The 20306-nt window shown below is 39.0% G+C and overlaps 2 protein-coding genes across 5 annotated transcripts in view; both read left to right on the top strand.

Annotated features, from left to right (window-relative positions):
- The window catches only part of PCSK5 (proprotein convertase subtilisin/kexin type 5), a 161271-nt gene extending 143483 nt beyond the window's left edge, over positions 1-17788 (top strand). For all 4 annotated transcript variants that reach the window (XM_079996045.1, XM_079996047.1, XM_079996048.1 and 1 more), the window contains exons 13-21: positions 3114-3250; positions 4344-4487; positions 4828-4930; positions 6882-7075; positions 8933-9017; positions 9750-9847; positions 10135-10264; positions 11067-11182; positions 14497-17788. In XM_079996045.1, the coding sequence (XP_079852171.1) occupies positions 3114-3250; positions 4344-4487; positions 4828-4930; positions 6882-7075; positions 8933-9017; positions 9750-9847; positions 10135-10264; positions 11067-11182; positions 14497-14612 (1123 nt within the window). In that variant the 3' untranslated portion in view covers positions 14613-17788. The remainder of the gene's footprint in view (positions 1-3113; positions 3251-4343; positions 4488-4827; positions 4931-6881; positions 7076-8932; positions 9018-9749; positions 9848-10134; positions 10265-11066; positions 11183-14496) is intronic.
- A 697-nt stretch (positions 17789-18485) lies between these two features.
- The window catches only part of LOC307226505 (proprotein convertase subtilisin/kexin type 5-like), a gene marked incomplete at its 5' end in the record, with an annotated part of 64566 nt that continues 62745 nt past the window's right edge, over positions 18486-20306 (top strand). Inside the window, one exon of the mRNA XM_079995206.1 lies at positions 18486-18517. Within this exon, the coding sequence (XP_079851332.1) occupies positions 18486-18517 (32 nt within the window). The remainder of the gene's footprint in view (positions 18518-20306) is intronic.

The raw sequence follows: 20306 nt of genomic DNA on the forward strand, positions 1-20306 counted from the left end.
TTAAGACCATCTGGTCCAACCCCCTGCTCAGTGGAGGAATTCCAGAGCAAGAACGTCGAGGAGCTGTAGTGGAGGTGGCCCATCCCTGGGCAATTGGTTTCATCGTCCATGTGTTCTTGTTACCAATATGTCTCTCCTGATGTTAAACCAAAATCTACCCTCCTATAGTTTAACCTCAATAGATCTAGTGCTGCCCTAAACTATGGTTTATTTAGCGTAGTATTGTGAGAAAATAACTTTCAGCAGCTAGCAGCCCCGGTCGCAAGAAATCGAACATGCCATCTTCAGAGGCGATATACTTCTGAGAATCCGATCCTGTGGGCAGACAGGAGGGCGGGAGGGCTCCCACACCTTGCTTCTGAGTTTCCTCAGAATATCTTGCCAGCCCCTGCTGGAGTCCAGGGAACTTTAGATTGATCCCGCATGGCAGATACCCTGACCATCCACTGAATTACTGAAAGCTCTTGATCAAACTGTGAAAGCAAACAAGCAAAATGCACTGTTCTCCCCTTCAGCCTGTTGTTTTTCATGAGATGCTTGCTTTCCACTGTTCCATTCTATTTTTTTTCAGTGAAAAATATAATTCTAAAAAGTATTCTACCCATTTTTAATGCTGCATAGCCTACGCCCCAACTTCTCTGTCTGAACTGGATGTTGACGAAACCTTCAAAAGGCCCTGAGTGTTTCTGTTGATATAACTGACAGAAACAAGTGCTGTTCCAATGTATTAGCATCATTCCAGGCAGGCAGGCAGTGAATAAAAAAATAAATAGATTCTATGGCTCTGGGGAAATAAGTATTGTTGAAGACTAGGAAACAACAGCACGAGTAAGCAGATGTGGGAAAAACATTTACTTTTGTTTATTTCAAACTGCAAAACAGTATGAAAAAGACACATTTTTAAAAGAAGAATAGCTATTTTGCAATGTTCCAGGGCCCTATATTTTTATTGTATGTAAGGCAAAATGGAAAATACTGTTAATCAGGGGAATTGACACAGGTTTGTTGTGCAAATTTGCATTAAAAATTGCCTATGTAGTTTCTGAGCAAATTAAGATAGTGTGTGCTCAGGACTCACTAGTACTGTACAGTCATACCTTGGTTGTTGAACGGAATCCATTCTGGAAGTCCGTTCGACTTCCAAAAACATTTGACAACCAAGGCATGGCTTCTGATTGGCTGCAGGAGCTTCCTGCACTCAATCAGTAGCCACGGAAGCCGTGTCAGACGTTTGGATTCCAAAGAATGTTTGCAAACCGGAACACTCACTTCCGGGTTTGCGGCATTCAGGAGCCAAAATGTTCGAGTCGCAAGGCGTTCGGGATCCAAGGTACGACTGTACTTCGCAGCATACCAATCAACCTTGTAAGAAATGTAACAAAAGCTTTGTGTTGAAATGTTTTTTTTTTATTTTTATTTTTAAGGAGCAGGGGCCTGAGATGTGAGGCCAGCAGAAAAGTTCTTGGGCTTGGGCCTTTAATAAAGAAGAAGGCATTCAAATTCAATATTGAGATTACTGTTGGTTTCCCTAATTTCATTGTTCAAGTTTTATAATACTCAAGGATTATAAAAAAAGAAATCAATTGTCAGCAGTCCAAGGTTTCAGGTTTAAGCAGTCCAAAGGTTTCAGTGTTACAAATTAAAGAGATTTGAGCAGTTTATATAATATTTCCCAAAAAAGTGGTGAAGGAAAGTGTGACAGACACACCCACACTGAAGATGGGTAACCTGACTGCTATTATAGGTATGTTATTTGATAAATATTTTCCTGTATTCCCAGAACAAAGGTTTTTTTATTAACTGTGGTAGCGTTTACTGTATGTTGAGGGGAACTTGTGACCAATTAATTCTCAGCCAGCGAATCTAAATAAGGATGAGGCACTTTTAGAACAAAACAAGAACTTTATTTCCTCTCAAATAAGTTACTGCCTAGTGGTTACTTTTGAAAGTCAGAATACTTTGTTTAAAACAAACGCTTGTTACAGAGATATTTTAGATAATAGAATGTAGAGTTGAAAGGGACTCTGAGGGTCACCTAGTCCAACCTTATGTAATGCAGGAATCTCAACTAGATCAATGCATGACAGGTGGCAATCCACCTCCATTTAACCATTAATCTTGTTTTGCCCTTTCCAGCCCCGACCACGTGCCCCTAATTTTGGGAAAGGCAGGCTGGGGCTCCCATGTGGAGTGTGTCAGTTCAGCCCTGCAGAGCAGTGGCGTTGCTTGGGTTCCCATCAACACATGCACTCCCACTTACACACACGCCAAAAACAGCCCCCAAAAGGGACAGGGTGGAATGGGGCAGGGCTGGAACAGAGAAATCCCCACTTATGCATGTCCTGTAAAAGAACCCCAGTATAAGTGGCTTCCATGGGGGAGCCCCAAAAAGAATGTGGTTTGTCAAGGGAGCCGTGGACTCAACAAGGTTGAAAACCACTGTTCTATTCTATTTAATATTTATATGAAACTCTTGGGAGCTGGCATGTGAAAACTGGGAGCATGGTGTCATCAGTGTACTGATGACATGCAACTCTATCTCTCCATTCCATCAGAATCAGGAGAGGCTGAGAAGGTGTTGGACTCGATGGGAGGCCAAAAAATGAAGCTGAATCCTGTTGAGATGGAGGTGCTATTGGTGGGTAGTTCCCATGTCTGGAAATTAGGTGTTTAACCTATTCTGGGAAGGGTTGCATCTGAATTCCAAGCTGCCACTTGAGTGCTTATGTCCTGCTTAAGCTGGACCACCAGCTATAGCTGTTCCTGGTCCAGGATAGGCTGTCTCAGTTGTCCACACTCTGGCAGCCTCCCACTTTCCTGTCATGTCATTCCCCCCAGGCTCTTTTTGTAGCATCCTATAGAATCATAGAGTTGGAAGGGACCCCATCCCCCTGCCATGAAGGAATAACCCTGCATGCATTTCTCCTGGAAGTTGGAGACAGGAACTCCAATGTACATTTTAACTGGATCCATTACTGTAATTGGATTTATGGGCTTGCCTGGTTCCTTTAATAATATTACTTTATATAATATAAAACATTTATATAAAAGTATGTTCCTATTTGTTCTTGTATTTTTATGTTAGTTTATATTATTATTGGTTTCTTTAAAAGGTTATTTGACCATTCCATGGAAGGGTTTAAAAGCTGGGAGTTTATGACAACTCATTGCTGGGGTGAAAAAGCAGCTGGTGACTGGATTTTGGAAATTTATGATACCCCGTCACAGCTAAGAAACGTCAAGACTCCAGGTACAAATCTTATAATTTTGTTAGTGATGTGCATTTAGGTTCCAGTGATAGAAAAGTCTCGTAGTAGTAGTAGTATATTTATCAGTCACTTAAAAAAAAAAGAACTCAAAGCTACTTACAAACACTAGAAAGAGATATATATATATTTTAAATAATTGCATTTCCATGTTCCTGTTTCATTTGGGGTGACTTCAAAATCATTTTTTTTGTACATTTCATTTTAATGCATGTTTATAAGTTTTGGTAGCTGAGACACTGAGAGGATAGTAGGAGTAGTAGAATGAAAATAGTTGAATACAATAGATGTGTATCCTATGCGGGGGTTTATGTTCTGCAGATCATGTCAAATCATGTATAGTCAAAACACACTGGCTTTAATGGTGGGTGAGATTACCAAAGTCTTTTTTCCCAGATGCCTGCCCCCTTTCCACCCTCTTTTTATTTTGTGTGTGTGTAAATACAGATATATATATATATATATATATATATATATATATATATATATTCGCCAAACATGTAAAGCTTGAATGTGTACAAGTTAAATGTGTGTAAATTGTGGGCTTACTGTAATGACAATTTTTCCCTGCCATTTCCTTCCTGGGTTGTTTGCCACTCAGCCCTACTAGAGGTTCAGCTATCCTCCCAATCCCCTGGAATGCCTTGGACTCTCTAAATCTTCTCCGGAGGGTTCTCCAACCCTCTGGAGCAGGTTTAAGAGTGTGGGGTACTGCAGGAGGGGGGATAGTAGGAAATTGCTTGCATATGTGGCACTGGAAAACAATTGGGACATACATGGAAGAAGACTAAATCAGAATGTCCATTGCTTAATGGACATTTTGAGGCCTATGTTATTGTGGTGCCAAGTAATTTCTTTCCAGCATCTAATACTGATGCTGCCATTGTTGACAGGTTTTTTCAGGTGGGGAAAGGAGCAATTTTATTTTTTGTATTGGTGTTATTAGTATTAATTATAACTATTAAAATGTTTGTTACATTTTTTTTCTGTTTATAGCTCAGACTATGATACAAAAATAGAAAATAAAATTAGAAAAAGTATTTTCCATATCTCATGTTTTTCATATGCCTCACCCAGGTAAATTGAAAGAATGGTCCTTAGTACTTTATGGTACTTCTGTTCAGCCTTATTCCCCAAGAAATGATTTCCCAAAAGCCGAACGAGTACGCTCAAGTCCAATAGAAGACCCTACAGAAGATTATGGGGCAGATGACTATGCAGGTAATATGAAGCAGAATGTTTCAGGTCTGTCTGCCTTAAATATGCCCACCAATATACTAGTGTAAAAGATTAGCAGTCCCCTTTTCACTAGCTTTTACATAATGCTATTAATGTCATGTCCTGGTTCAAGAAACCTTGGATAGTGACTTTGGCTAAAGATCAGTCAGGGTCTGGTTCAGAAATCCAAAATTCCCCACAATACGTATTTCCAGTTTTGATTTATTTTATTATTATTATTTACTTCCAAAGCAAATACATAAGACCAAATATTTTCTAACAATTCCTTTGAAGTAAAGACAAATGGTGATTTGCTTTCTCCCTCCCGCTGCTTTCGCCAAAGGTCCATGCAATGCAGAGTGCAGCAAAGTAGGATGTGGTGGCCCAGGACCAGACCATTGCAATGACTGTCTACACTACTACTACAAATCTAAGAACAACACGCGGTAAGACAGTATATTGCATTACTCATGGCACACGAGCCCCACAAAATTATTAGATTATGCTGAATATCTTGAATTTACTTGACAAACCAGTTTGAATCTTAGCAAAATTCTTATTCAAGATACTTTTACATTTTCAGCATCAGTAGGCTTCAGAGACTAACTATATGTTACATGAATGTGTGCACATTAAAGCACATTTTTAAAGTGATTCAGGGTATTTTAAAAAAACAAAACCTGCAGCTTTAGGATGTGGAATTTGGAGTAAAGAAGTAGGGGGAGGTAATATATTATTTCCTCACTTGCTATTACTTTTCTCCAAACAGATACAACACATCACATGGCTGGGATGGGACTTAGGACCCTCATTTTATGGTAGTCCCGATCTTTCCTGGAGCAAAGTTTCCAAAACATGTAGCTGGTAGACTTCCATTTGATGCCTTGGCCATTGACTTACAGTGTCTCCTGGGGCTCTAGTCTGCTTCCTTGGGTGAAGCTGTCCAAGTTTTGGGAGTTTGGGGTCATCAGTATGCTGATGGCGTCCCACGCATACATCTCCTTTCTATCTCAGTACAAGGAAATAACTGAAGTTGTGGATCGGTGTCTGGCATCCGTTACTGTCTGCGTGAGGGTGAACAAATTAAAGTTTAATCCAAACAAGACTGGAATGGCAGATCAGGGAATAAGGGTTCAACCATGCTAGGATTTGCTTACACTGCACTTGAAGGCTCAGGTTCATAGCTTGAGTTTTCTTCTGAATCTATTCATAAGTCTAGATCTCCAGATTTGGCAGTGGTTTTTGCACAGTTGACACTGGTGTGCCTACTATACCCATTCCTATAGGTGTTAGATCTGGCCTTGGTTATATATACATGCCTTCGTTATATATAATTGGAATACTCTATGAACAATGTTTGGAACTTTACCCAATTTAGATTTCTGGAGCCAAACTGTTAACTGGGGGAAGTTATGTAGGGAGCATGTGATTCCTAAATTACTACTTCTGTTTCTGGGAACAATTCAAAGTGCTGGTTCCAACCTAAATAGACCAGTTTATGACTTTCCCATACAAGCCTGCTGAGAGATCTCCAAGAGAGGCAGTTCTCTCAATCCTGCCAATATCTGAGAATGAGGAGGGACATGAGAAAAGACCTTTCTTCATGGTTGTGCCTGCCCACTAGGCACCATGTCAGATGTCCTTCAGGTGACAACTTGTTCATTTTGACAATCCTTTGGCTTTGTGTCTTTACTAGGTTTTATCTGCCCACCATTTTATTTTAGTTAAGAATCCTGGTTGACTTACAAATGTTTTATTATATTTGTATTGATATTGATGATATTGACATTGCTGTCATTGGTTCTATATGCAGAAAGAGAGGATACAAACTGAAATACTTTTAAAAATGTTAATGAAAGGGCTTGGCAATTAATGGGCAAAAGCTTGAAGGAGTGAAGAATCTTATCTAGACACAATATTCAGGTGTTTGAGCCTTCATGTGATTAGGGTTTGGTAAGGGGAGAATGGGGACACACCTGATAGGCCCACCCTCTCTGATGCATTGATGTCAGTCGGTCTCTTCCCTTCCACTCATTAGAGACTGAAGATCTGCAGAAGGACGCCTGCTCTACATGCCGAGGGTCCCTCTGTAATTTTTAAACCTGATCATACAAGAGCCTACAGGCCTGCTCTAGGCCATTTGCCTTCTAACAAAGTGGTAGCAGGACCGGTAATTGGGGTGTAACAGTGGAAGCAGATTCAGTGAGCCTACCTTCCCTTATCGTGTGAGGACTAGGACAGCTGAACAGGGCTTTGGACACAAATGAGACTGGCTTGGTTTGTGCCATCCATAAACAAGAGGAAAGCCACTGTTCTTTCTAATCAACGCAGTTGCTTTTTTCCTGCCAAATTCATTGATAATTCTGACTCAGTCTTTTATTATCTTGTACAATGAAGAATCTGTGTTCCCAACTGTCCTCCTGGTCACTACAGCGCCGACAAGAAACGCTGTAAAAAGTGCTCACCCAACTGTGAAACATGTTTTGGAAGCCACAGTGATCAATGTAACACCTGTAAACCTGGTTACTATATCAATGAAGAGTCCAGGAATTGTGTTACCAGCTGTCCAGATGGGTTTTACCTGGATAATAGTAAGTATTTAAAAACAAAACCCTGTTATAATATTGGAAATAATTGGAAATCTTCAAGTTGCCATTAATGCATATTAAGGCTGATGGTATTTATTAAACCATTACATACTGCCTTTCCATTTCAGTTTGAACACTCAAGGCACATATCAGAATTCTAAATATACCACTGAATAAACACATAAAAATAAACACATAAAAACAGATAACAGCAATAAAAAACAACAACAATCATAATATAAAGGAAATCTGGCATAATACAGTCAGACATCAGGGATCACGAAGAAATTTCTAAAGCTTGTGCTTCCCAAAATAAAATGAGAACCAAAACACACTCCTCTTTCAAAATTCGTACTAATCAAAATTCTCCAACCAAACAATGTCTACAAATATGCATTTATTGAGACGAAGTTTGTATAAAAATTAACATATTAGTGGAAATAACATACTGAACACAGTGAGACTTAGTTCTAGGTAAACATGTATGGGATGTTAGTCTCCCTTTTTATGCCCAGGACATTTCATTCTACAATGGCATTGCCACCCCCTACCGCATTTCTGGTTTTCCCCATTGTTTCTCTTCTTTTTCATACTGTTTTTGTAAAACATACTGATTTTAGTTCCTCAGTCAGGGTGGTTATCTTTATGTCTGCAGCACTGATGCCAACTACTCAGAAGATAGGAGCTTTTACACACACAAGAAAGTTCCCCGTGATAATGAATGTCTACAATCTACACTTTAATTCTGTACAGCATCATGTACATATTTTTAATAATAAAAAAAATATTACATGGATATGTATACAAGAAGTTTATTTCTACAGGACCCAGTGGTTATGTGCTATGAAGAACAGCAAATAAAGTCTAATTTTTTTTTTATTTTTTATAAATGTAGCTTGTTATCTTTTGGCATTACTGAAAAGGTTTACTACAACTCAATGAGGAAAAGTTTACAGAATTGACCCCATGTATTAAAATCATTTATATAATCAGATTATAGAAATTATTTGAATGTTAGTACTTCAGCAGCACAGAATATTACTGTATCGGCCTGAATATAAGCCTCACTTTTTTCCTAAATTCTGACCGTGAAAAGTAAAAGTGCAGCTTAAATTTGCAACCTTACAAAAACTGGCTTTTATGATATCGCTGCTGAAACAAACATACGGTAAAATGGAAGGGGTGTGAGTGCCTGTGGAATTTTAAGGGAACTGCTTATATTCGGTGTCAGGGAACTGCCATCAGGGCCAGAGGGAGAGAGCGGGCTCCAGAGGGATTCCAGAGAGCGTCCTGGGATGGGGAGAGGCAGCCCATCTTCTGGGGAAGGGAATCAGCGTAGCACCAGTGGAGAAGGGGGGCAGATGGGGGAATCTGCGAGGCGGTCCCATGACTCCTCGCCGGGGACCAGCGAGGAGAGCACGGGTCCTCCGCTGCCCACACCCTCCCTGCGCAGAAGGCTTCCGCGCAGGGAGAGTAGGCAGAGACTAGGCGTCAAAGAGCTTCTTTGCTGGAAGAAGTTCAAGAAACGCCCACTGACGGATTCTGCTAGCAATTGAGACAGCCACGGGCGAGTGGCTGTCCGGACAGAAAAGGCAACCCAGCCAGGTGTGGTGCCGGTTTACGCACGAGCAACCCCTAGAACCATTACATTCGGGTACTGTCTTTTTTTTCTTTTCCCCCCTTGAATTTTAAAGGTGCTGCTTATATTCAGGTGTGGCTTATATTCAGGCCAATACGGTGTATTTTATTAAGCTCCTATTTGTGGTATCACATTAGGAATAGCAATAAGCAAGGAGACAAAAATATATTATTGCATGTAATTGAACTGGGTTCTTTTCGTTGTGTTCCTTTTTTTTTCAGATAAGATTGTGTGCCGTAAGTGCAGTGAAAACTGTAAGACATGCACTGAATTTCAAACCTGCACAGAATGCAGACATGGCCTAAGGTAAGGAAATGATAGATTGTATTGAACATGGTAGCAAGGAAAGTTAAATAATATTATTTAACCTTCACATTACAATCTGCTGAAGTGTAATATTCATTATATGTGTAATCATGGACAACACTGAATAAAAAAAATGAAAAGCTGAGGAAAATGAAAGCTGTGGTCCGTTTAATATACAGTGACTGCATTTGCGTGTCAAAGTGGGCCATAAATCATGGCTTACTGTGAATGATCAGCATGTTAGCACATGCTCTCGACTTGATCCTGTTTCATTCTACCCTTCGTAACCAGGAGCCTTGATTCCCATAATGAGCAAACCAAAAGTTGTGGTTTGTTTCTCTCTAAACAAACTTCAGTGGTAAGCCAAAGTTTGTTCTTGCATTTCCAATCTTGGCTTGTTTGGGTTTACACATCACGTTAATGCAAGGCCTGTAATTTGTTGCTGCTGGCGCCAGGACAGGCAGAACAAAATTCAGCAGAGAGCAGTAGCCTGCTACTCGTTCATGGTATAAGTGCGGGAGCGGAGAAAGACTTGCTTACAGAAAGCCTCTGTAAGCAAGTCATTTCACCAGACTGACCCTAAACTCATGGCGTGGTACTGAACACAAGTGTTCCTCAGAGTAGATGCATTTGTTTAAACATTAACAATATGTTAACTATTGCCAAAAAAATCCATACAGAAGTGCCACATGCTAATCAGCATTTTCTAATTCTGCTTGTGTATCTCTGTAGTTTACAAGGATCCAGGTGTGTCATCCGCTGCGAAACAGGAAAATACTACAGTGGCAGGGACTGTGAGCCATGCCACCATTCCTGTGCTTCTTGTGCAGGTACCTCTGATATCTTTTCATCAATGTTCAATCCCTTTTGTGATAAAAGGGGGGGGCACATTTTTTTGTAGGCTGTTAATTAGCTACACTATAGCGCTTCTTCCGGTGCTAGGACCTATCTGTACTTATACTTGACTTCATTTTTTAAATCTTTTTGAAATAACTTTTCATTAAGTACACAATCCTATTCAATGTATTTTCAGTAGTCATTCATACTTCTGTGTGCATTGTCTTTATGCTCTGCTGCAAATTTGTCAATATGTTACCTTGTTCTGTTGACTTCTGAGGTCCAGGAGCAGATGCCTGCATAAACTGCACCGAAGAGTATCTTATGGAGAATGGGAGATGTGTGCTGGCTTGTAACAATGGCTACTACTTTGATCACTCGCTAGAAAATGGATACAAAACTTGCAAAAGGTAAAAAGTATTCCTCAAAAACCAAATGCATCTATTTAGTTATGTAAACCATTACTAATTTGAGAATATAGTTCTGGAATATGATACTATTATTTAGTGAAGTATGACAATCAAGCAAAACCTTCAGACATAAATTTAATACTTGCTTTTCTTGTGAGTTCTTTGTGTAATTCCTGTATTTGTAAGATTTGATTATGTGCTAGAAGATACGTTTTATGCATCACATTCATTTCCAGGGATAGAAAAAAAGAGCTGGCAGTGCTTTGGAAGAAATGGAGACTTTTTTTCTCCATAGCCAAATTAATGCTAGCTTTTCACTGAAGGAGACTTCAGCAGTCAGCTCTATAGAGTGACCGTAGTAAACTACTAGACTTCAGGAAACTTACTCATCTGGCTCCAGCGCTCAGCAGTCTTATGCTATTCTCCTTTGGAGAAGAATTTCCCAACTATTTATCTCTCTTCTACCCACCCACCATTTTCTTCCGTCTTCTATCCTTCACATTTGTTTCACAAGATAATGTATATAAAGTGTTTTGAAAATCCACAAGAGCTATATAAACGCTTATTATTTTATTCCATCCTATTGTCTTGCAACGGGGCCATGAGATTCCTTTCCACTTTTAAGGCGCCTTGGGGTTCTTTCACCTATATACACATGTTATTTATTTGTCATATTTGTAACATATTCCACTTTCTGTACTTAGCTTCAGCACCTCTTGATATGAAATAAAGGAATCAAACAGTTTTTGATACTGAGACAATGTGATTAACCATATATTTAACTTACTGTCTTTTCATTAAGATGTGATGCCAGCTGTTTTGGGTGCAGTGGTCCAGGAGAGAAAAACTGTACAAGTTGTCCAAATGGCTATATCTTAGAAACAGGTCTCTGCACAGTTGGTCTAGTCTGTAAAGATGGTAAGTATTTTTCCCGGTTTCTGTCTTTTTCCAGATTCTTCACATCTGTTTCATATAACATAGCCGTAGTAGACTCAATTCATTATGGTTTTCAATTCACAAGAATAGAATGCATGTGCTACTATTTATTTATTTCTTCATGTAACATCCATAACTTTGGCAGCTGTTTACAAATATTTAGCAATATTATAAACTAAAAGCAGTCTGGGTGGTAGGGATATTCTGCAGCAGAGGAACTGAGCCTTGCTGGGCTCACACCAGCCAGCAAAAAAAAGTTAAACCACATCACACACACTTTGTTGTTGTTTGCCTTGCCCTTCCACTGAAACAACAATTCTACAGGGTGGAAGAAGGAGAATCCAAGGCAGAAGAATCACCAAAGCTCTCCCATTGTTTCTTGGGTGCCTCCCTCATTTCCCCTTCCAGTCATTCCAATGGGGTCTATTCTTATTGTCCCTCCAACTACAGGATTATATCCTAAAGTAATAATCTATTTTTATTTATCTCTTTAAATGCCATGATTCACAAAACAAGAAGCAGAATTCATGAACAACATTCCATAAAATAGTAAATGTACATATGGGAGAGGCTGAAAGTTATTTTTAATTTTTGGATTCTTAAAGGGAGCTATATAAGGGGGTAACAAGTGGAAAATGGGGGCTGCTGGGACTGATATATTTTCTTAGAAATGCACATTTGCTCTAATTAATAAACTAATTAATACTATTGAAAAAATATTTTGTACCTTTTTCAATATATTCATCCATTAAATTATAGGTGCCCCGTGTCTATTTTTACTGCAATACAGTAGAAAAATAAGTTATGAAAATGTGATTACTGACATTTCTGAGTGTCATCATCTACATAGTGCCTGCTATCCCTTTATTATTGATTTTAATTTAAGAATGTGTTTTTTACCCAAAGACTGTTTATGAGTAAACTATCATTTATGGAGTGAAATGTTTTTCCCCAAAAATACAAATGTGCTTCTCAAAACACATTTGGAGATCTTAGCTGGGATAATGCTGGGCAACTATATATGTTTGGTTGAGAGGGTCCATCCAAATTCCAGTATATATTTCTGCACTAGTCTAAAAATTGAAGGACAGATTTCAGAAGACAACAAGGGCTAGAGGATATAATGTTGCATACTACAGTGGTGCCCCGCAAGACGAACGCCTCACAAGACGGAAAACCCGCTAGACGAAAGGGTTTTCCGTTTTGGAGGCGCTTCGCAAAACGAATTTCCCTATGGGCTTGCTTCGCAAGACGAAAATGTCTTGCGAGTTCCTGCGGGGTTTATTCCCTTTTTTCCCACTTTTCCTAAGCCCTAAGCCGCTTAACAGCTGATTGCTAAAAGCCGCTAAACCGCTAATAGCGCTAATCCGCTAAACTGTCAATGGGCTTGCTTCACAAGACGAAAAAACCGCTATACGAAGAGCCTCATGGAATGGATTAATTTCGTCTTGCGAGGCACCACTGTATTTAAAGTAAGTAAATTATCAAAGTGGACATCCGACCAGCGATCATCAGTAGCATGCACCCCTGTGGAATGATGATGATTCCCACCATCTTCATTTTCCTGGCTTTTTAATCCAGAGGAGTTACTAGTAAAATTCTCTTAATTGCATCAGCAGCACTACCTATAAATTACCCAAACAGTTTGTATGCTGCCCATATTACGTTTTGCTAAATGGGTATCCTTATTCCGTCAACTCGTGTGCTATTTTCTTCAAGGCCTCAATTCCTTGTGCAAAGATAGTGTATAAGACAAAAACAAGCCATCTGAGAAAAGCAAGCAAATTGTGCCTCCTTTCACATATTTCACGCTTTTTAGACTGTGCTGTGATGCACAACCCAGAAATCTTAATCAAATGTTTACTGAAGACTAAGCTTATAGTAGTAGAAAAAGTACTGGTTCCTGTAAACAATGTCCATTCTAGTTGACTTTATCAGCATTCAAAGTAAAGTGTGTTGGAACAAAGTTGCACAATGGAGCAGCCCATTCCTGTGGATTCTGTTAAGTTCACCGCAGTTTTGCTCTTCCTTTTGATTAGGGGAGAAAAGCTCCATGGGAACTCTAAAGCCGTTTGACAAACAGTGCCAGATTACTAGATTTCCTAGATTACTAAGGAAGCCTCAGCTGATTGGCATGACAGAATAACATATTTTAATGGTGGCTCGTGTGTGGATTGCCCCCTTGTCTTCAGATACCCATGCCTTTCACCCACAATCCCCTGCTTCTTGTTCTCCGTTCCTGTGAACCAGCTGCTTTTGTGTCTTACCAACATCCCCTTATCCTCTACTGTGGCGCTGTGGGACACCTGCTGGCAACTTTCCCTTCTAGCTCTGATGACTCCACTCCCCTTCCCAAGTGTTTTCTCCAATTTCATGATTTGTATCCAGTGACAATTTCCTCCAAACTGAAAATTTCACCTTTCCAGATTCTACCTCACATTCTGCCTTCCCCTTCCCTAGATGCTCTTAGAGCCACTCCACACTTTACTCAAGAGTGTGAACTAAGGTGCAACACATTTATTTTAATAATGGGATTTCCATTACAACCTGAGTGAAAACGATCATTATTTCCAGAGACTTTATGGCCAGTACAATACAGTTCACTCATTACTTTTTACTCATATTGTGGGAGGCAGGTAAGGGGGCGGGGGTTGTAGACCACACCTAAGGCCCAGACCAGATTAAGATTTCTCCAGAAAGTAACAAGTGAACAGGCCCATAAAAGCTTTTGATTGTCACTGGTTATTTCCTAACCACAAACACTTATTTTTGGAGTAGAAAGGTTTAGGAACAGGATTAATGGGTGATATTCAACTAAGCTTTACTCATGGTAGGCCAGTTGAAATTAAAGAGCATGATTAAGTTAGGTCCAGTGTAAATTAAACTAAATGAACTAAATGAAACTTGGTTGAATACCACCCACTATTCAGTACAATTTTCAGTAAATATTCTTGGGATGTGGCTGTTTATTCAACAGTATTCATAATACTCAATAAATACCTTCCACTGTATTTTTCACTGTTTTCTAATATTTTTCTTTCTGGTCTCCCCCCCCCCCTTTCATGAATGGATACAAATCACTCCTTCCTGGAACACAATATCTCTTCCTGAAAACAAATGCTGTTGTGACTGAAACTCCCTTTGATGAAAACACAATTTCCTATTTGTTACCTGCTACCTGCTCCTGAATGGTCTCTTCCATCAAATTTGCCTGTCTGACAAATTAAATCTTCCTTCACTTGATACCATGCTGTTTAAAACTTCAACTTCTCTTCACTCTCTTTGACCTCTGGAAGCAACGGAAGAATCTTGGGCCGAAGGAGGCTTCTGTATGCTAGTGAAAAAGAACAATCTTTGTCAACGAAAAGTACTTCAGCAACTTTGCTGCAGAACATGTACACTAAAAGGCTGAATTGGCACCTCTCCAAGTTCTCTTGCTCCTGTAGACTTATAGATTAATCCATATTATTAAAAATGAAAAAAAAAGCAAACCACCTTTCTCTCTCTCTTTCTCTATCTCCCCTTTGGGGAGAGAGTGAACTGTATGTTGGAACTTAAAATAGAAAACTACAACAAGCCTACCTTTCTTAACTGGGTGTTTAGAACAAAGCATCCTGGATCACAGTGTCAGTATGGTATGACCAAAGCATTTGATGCCAAAATTAAAGATTTGATTTCCTATCAATTTAAGGATATTCCTGCATATTTTTTTCACATTCTCATTTCCTTTTTCCTGGTTGTTTCCCCTTCAAGATGTGTAGAGTGTTTCAAGAATACAACACAAGTTTACAAGGATTAAAACAGAACAAAAAACATGCTTGCATTAGTCTTTTTTGTGCTTATATACTCAGAATGTGGAAGAATGTTAGGCAATTAAGCAATCCTTAAGAGAATTAGAAACAACCTTCAAATCAGAGCTATGCTCAACATCCACTGCAATATTAGAAGACTCTAATGCATCTGCCTATGGTTTCTAGTCGTATCCTATATTGTGTGTTGTTTGTTTTAATTATACTGCATTTGTTACATTTTGCCAAAAACCATTTTAAGGTGTAGCCATGTTAACTGGTATATTTTGAAAGCTGACATTTTTGTCATAGTTTTATTATATTTTTAAAGGTGCAAAGTTCTTAAACATTCAGGGCTTTCTTCCTGCTGTGAATAAACTCTGAAAGGTGCAGAGTCCTGTTAAGGTTTTGATTTTTTTAAAAAAATGTAGTTTTCATACTTGAAACTGGAATGCACCAATAATAATGAATAATATGGATCCACTCTTTTAAACATGGGGTACTACTCAGATGACCAGCACACAAATCCAGAAACCCTTTGCATGTATGTGAGCTGTGATGTATACATGGATTTCTCCATTCACTTGACTGGTTAGAGCATCCCAACTCCTGCATCCTTTTATGCAGCTAGAACTGCCTTCTCCATGAAAGTGAAAGTTACCTCCCTACTATTACAATGTATGCACTGCCATGTGCCTGCCCTTCTGGAGGTACATATACAATGGCTTGTGCATGAGTTTTAATACATTCTAAACCTTATACATACACGGTAGGCTGTTTTCTGCCCACTGATTGCATTCTCTGGATTGTGGCGATGGTGTACAGGGGTTGGTGTTGAGATCTATCTTGCAATGAAACTTCTACAAAATGTTTGCATGTTTGGTGCCTATAACTGAAATACACTGAACCAAATTTAACTATTGATGTTCATACATCATCAATGGAACATAAAAGAGTGGACCAATATGGTACTTGTGCAATAATAGTTAATTTATAGTTCTAGGCCTGGTGCTATTCATATTCTGCTATCATATAATAAGTAGAGAAAATCTCACCCGCAAAAAAACCCTTAAAACTATATATATATTGTATTTTCTAGGCAATCTAGAAATAGCATTTAAGTACAGTTCATACATTCCTACATGGGAAAATAAACGTATGATAGATTATTTGAGATAAAAACATTATTACGATAGATTATTTGAGATAAAAACAGGGACCCAAATTTCTTCCTGCAAAATAATTTGTTTCACTGTGTATGTCAAATCTAAAATAGGTTTAGTTTATCATGAAATAAAACAGAACTTTCCAGATTTCTGAAAGCACCATTAATAGCCCCTAAACATTACAAATGGTTGTGCCAGTTTGTAGAAACAACAAAGCCCTCTTTTAACAGAAAAGCTGAATTATTCCAAAAGATAACTCCCTCTAGATCACCACCAAATATATTGTTCAAAAGAACTCACTTTTAAGATTAAAATTGTACGATTTGTCACTTTAGGCCTCAGGGTTTGAATATATACTGTCATTATCAATTTAATAGTTATTATTATAAACTTAAACTCATTAATAGGCATGCAAAATGGCAGTGGATTAAGTATGCATAAGTGCTGAGGATGGTGTCAGTAGGCCACTTAGTGTTAGTTCCTTTCATTTATGTTCTAGAGACAACTCTCTGAGTTAGGGAAAATTTTATTGTAATAAAATAATCATAACCACTTACAGGTTTTATTACCATCAAGTGGTATATACGTTTTGTTAAACAAACATGCAGGTAACATAGTGACAAATGGAGACACTTATTACTAACAGAATAAAGAGTACAACTCTTCTAAAAACTATCCGGGATCCGCACAATGGGGAAAAGAGTATTTGTTGCAAGTGCCTTTCACACAGCACACAGCAAGAAACTCATTGCATTCCACTACCTGCTCTCAGGTTCCCCTCCTGTGGTATCTTGTCTGGCTGCAGTAAGGAGCAAAAGGAAAGTTACAGTCCCTAAAACTCATTCAGAAGGTACCTAGAATAGAAAGAAATGCACAAGCAGATGATCTGTGACAAAGCACCTGAAAAGTCATTTACTTTAAACTGGAAATGCTAACAGTATTTTTGGCTTTAAAGTGGTGAAAATGGGGAAACATCAGACATCATGTCACTGATGCAGCTGAGATATTTATGATTAAGTCCCACTGAAATCAGTGGAGCTTAAGTCAATCACATATAATTTGTCAAGCTTATTTCAACAGAAATTAAGTTTGGCTTGAAGATACTGGGCCTGGGCTGGTGACTGTGTCTTCTAGGAAACCACAGTCAGCTTGATATGTTTAGTTCCATTGGCATCTATCTACTTACTAAAAATTCTGAAACTATCACAACTCTGTTGGTACTAATTTAACTGCTAGTACTCTCTGGAATGCTTTGTTTTTCTACATAACATTATTAACAAGAAAATAATGCTTTCAAAGTTTAAGTTAATGGTATATATATTATATAAATAAATAAATATTATATTATATATATATATATATATATATTCCTAATTGTGATATAATGTATTGAATTGTAAAGAATTTATTTGGATACTTACAAATGCTTCTAACACAACTATAGAAAAGAATTTAATTTTTTAAATACTGACACATTGTTAAATCCAGGTACATTTTTACTGAGGAATACTGTACATGTGTAAAATGTCCAGTTGTTATTTGTAAAATAGGGTAGTACTGTTGTAATTGATATTGGCCAAAATCAATGTTATTCCATATTTTATTTTTTATTAAATTAACCTACGTTCCTGTTCCATTGGTGTAGTAAAGCACATTTATGAACCATATGCATACAGTTCTATGCTTAGAAGGGGACGTAGTTTTTCTGGGCTTCTCTTCTTCCCCACCCCATTTTTTTCAAGAAGCAATTTGGTACTAAAAAAGAAATCACTGAAATAAAGTGAAATAATGTTTTAAATTAAATATATGTTTGTCTATAAAAAGAAAAAATACTGGTGTTTGCAACAATCTGATAGTGTTTTTGAATCGTGGTATCGATCAGCTTGGACATCTCTTCAGCTGATGCAGAATTTTCACTTTAGAGGACAGGAGGAGAAGTGAGGCTTAGCTGCACTTTATGCAAAGGGCCAAATGAGTGACACAGTTCACCCAGCAGAGGAAGGAGCAGCCCTTTTTGGCACTGAAGACCACATGCACAAGGAAGCTGCATGTCTGTGGGTGGGGCCAGACCTGGTATCCCCCTCATTCTTCCACCACTCTAATAAAACACACACACACACATTTACATATACAGTCATACCTCAGAATTCGAACAGAATCCATTCTGGAAGTCCGTTCGACTTCCAAAGTGTTCAGAAATCAAGGTACGGCTTCTGATTGGCTGCAGGTAGCTCCTGCAGCCAAACGGAAGCCTCGTTGAACGTTCAGGTTCCAAAGAACGTTTGCAAACCGGAACACTCACTCCCGGGTTTGTGGCATTCGGAAGCCAAAATGGACGAGTGCCAAGGTGTTCGACAACCAAGGTACGACTGTACATCCAAATTTACTCTCTCACACAGGTGCATGACTTCTCCACTCTCTCACACACGTGTACCAAACATTCCCCCACTCTCTAATATGCAACCTTCTATTCTTTCCCCTCCCTTATGTTAATATGTTTATGTGTATCTTATCCCCACCCCCACCAGCAGCCATAGGATCACTGGAAAGTGGAGGCTTTAGTCTCCCCTCCCACCAGCAACTCCAAAGAAGCCAAAGTTGCAGCCCAGCAACATGGGAATAGCTGAGTTTTCTCCACTGCCTGGGCAGGAGGGTGAGCCACGTAGAGAGCAGCTGAGGGTGACAGGTTGCCAACATGTGCTCTAGTGCAGTGTTTCCCAACCTTGGGCCTCCAGCTGTTTTTGGACTACAACTCCCATCACCCCTAGCTAGCAAGACCAGTGGTCAGGGATGGTGGGAATTGTAGTTCAAAAACAGCTGGAGGCCCAAGGTTGGGAAACACTGCTCTAGTGCATGCAGAAACAAAAAGCATGATCATCATGATCATGAGGCAATCATGCTTGGATTTTATTCCACACAGTGGCGTGTAAGCAATGGCTAACTTAAAGTAATGGCAGCCTATTAAATAGTTTGAGAACTGCTGGACATTTATTCCTATAGGCCAGCGGTGTCTGCGATCTACTCCCACTGTAAATAAACTGGCAGTGATCTACCCATTGGATTGACCAGAGTTGTTGAGCTTTTTGAGGGGGGAGAGAAATATGTTGGTTCCTTAGAATAATATCCGATGGACAGCAAAATCATACACAAATATGGAGCAAAGGTCACAGGGGCCTGGTTCACGTGTAACAGTAAGCCAAACTATGGCTGACTGGGACCACACAAATGTGCAGTATCCTGGAGAATTTACATCTGGCCCTTCATCATGAAAAAGCCCAGTTTCTCATTTTTCCAGCGTTTTCTGATTTTTTAAAAAAATCTGGAAACTTCTTCAGCATTTTAGTTCAAAATTCTTCAAATGAACTCATTTTTTTTAACTAATGTACACATTTTTGCAAGTACTTTTTTCGGGATAGAATGTATTTTGTACACTATTTTCACTAATCTGTTTTTATTGACCTTTCCCCCCATATATGCATTTTTATAGACACTGGTTAGTTGCACAGCTAAGCTGCATCCCAAAGTCTGGACAAGAGTAAATTTCAAAGGGTGGTTATGCTTCAGTTCTCATATTATTTCAGAAAGTGTGATTTTAATAGATTCTGCTTTGAATGTGAACTGAATCCAGTTTCTTCCCCCTCCGTACTGTTCTGACAGTATCAAACACATCCTCCACACCTTGAGCCTCATTTCTTCATTTTTTTACCTGTGCTGCTGCACTTTGCCTTTTTGCCCACTGTGATCTCTTTCCTCTGCCTCTGGACTCCTTGCCTTGAATTTCCTGCCTCCAGAAATGTCTTTCAACTCAAGTCCGCAGTCTGATCTATACAGAGAACACTCTCTGTATCTAAGGATTACATGTTTTACGTAATTCCAGCCAGACAACTCCTTCTTTGAGGGCGGCTGTAATGTGAGCATTTGCTTGCTTGCAGCTTTGTTTCCTGCACAGTTTGAATATGTATGCACGTTCCCATGCTGCCACACATTTCTGCCATTAGTATTAGAGGATTCACAATACAATATAGATTTATGAATATAAGTATTGCACTTGGATAGACTAAAAATGTATCCAAAGTATCATAAACAACTTTCAACACATGTGTTTCTCTGAAGCAGTAACACATTTTAACAATCCTCCCCATATTATAATAT

The sequence above is a fragment of the Podarcis cretensis genome, assembly GCF_951804945.1.
Source record: "Podarcis cretensis genome assembly, chromosome: 11".
Classification (NCBI taxonomy): Eukaryota; Metazoa; Chordata; class Lepidosauria; order Squamata; family Lacertidae; genus Podarcis; species Podarcis cretensis.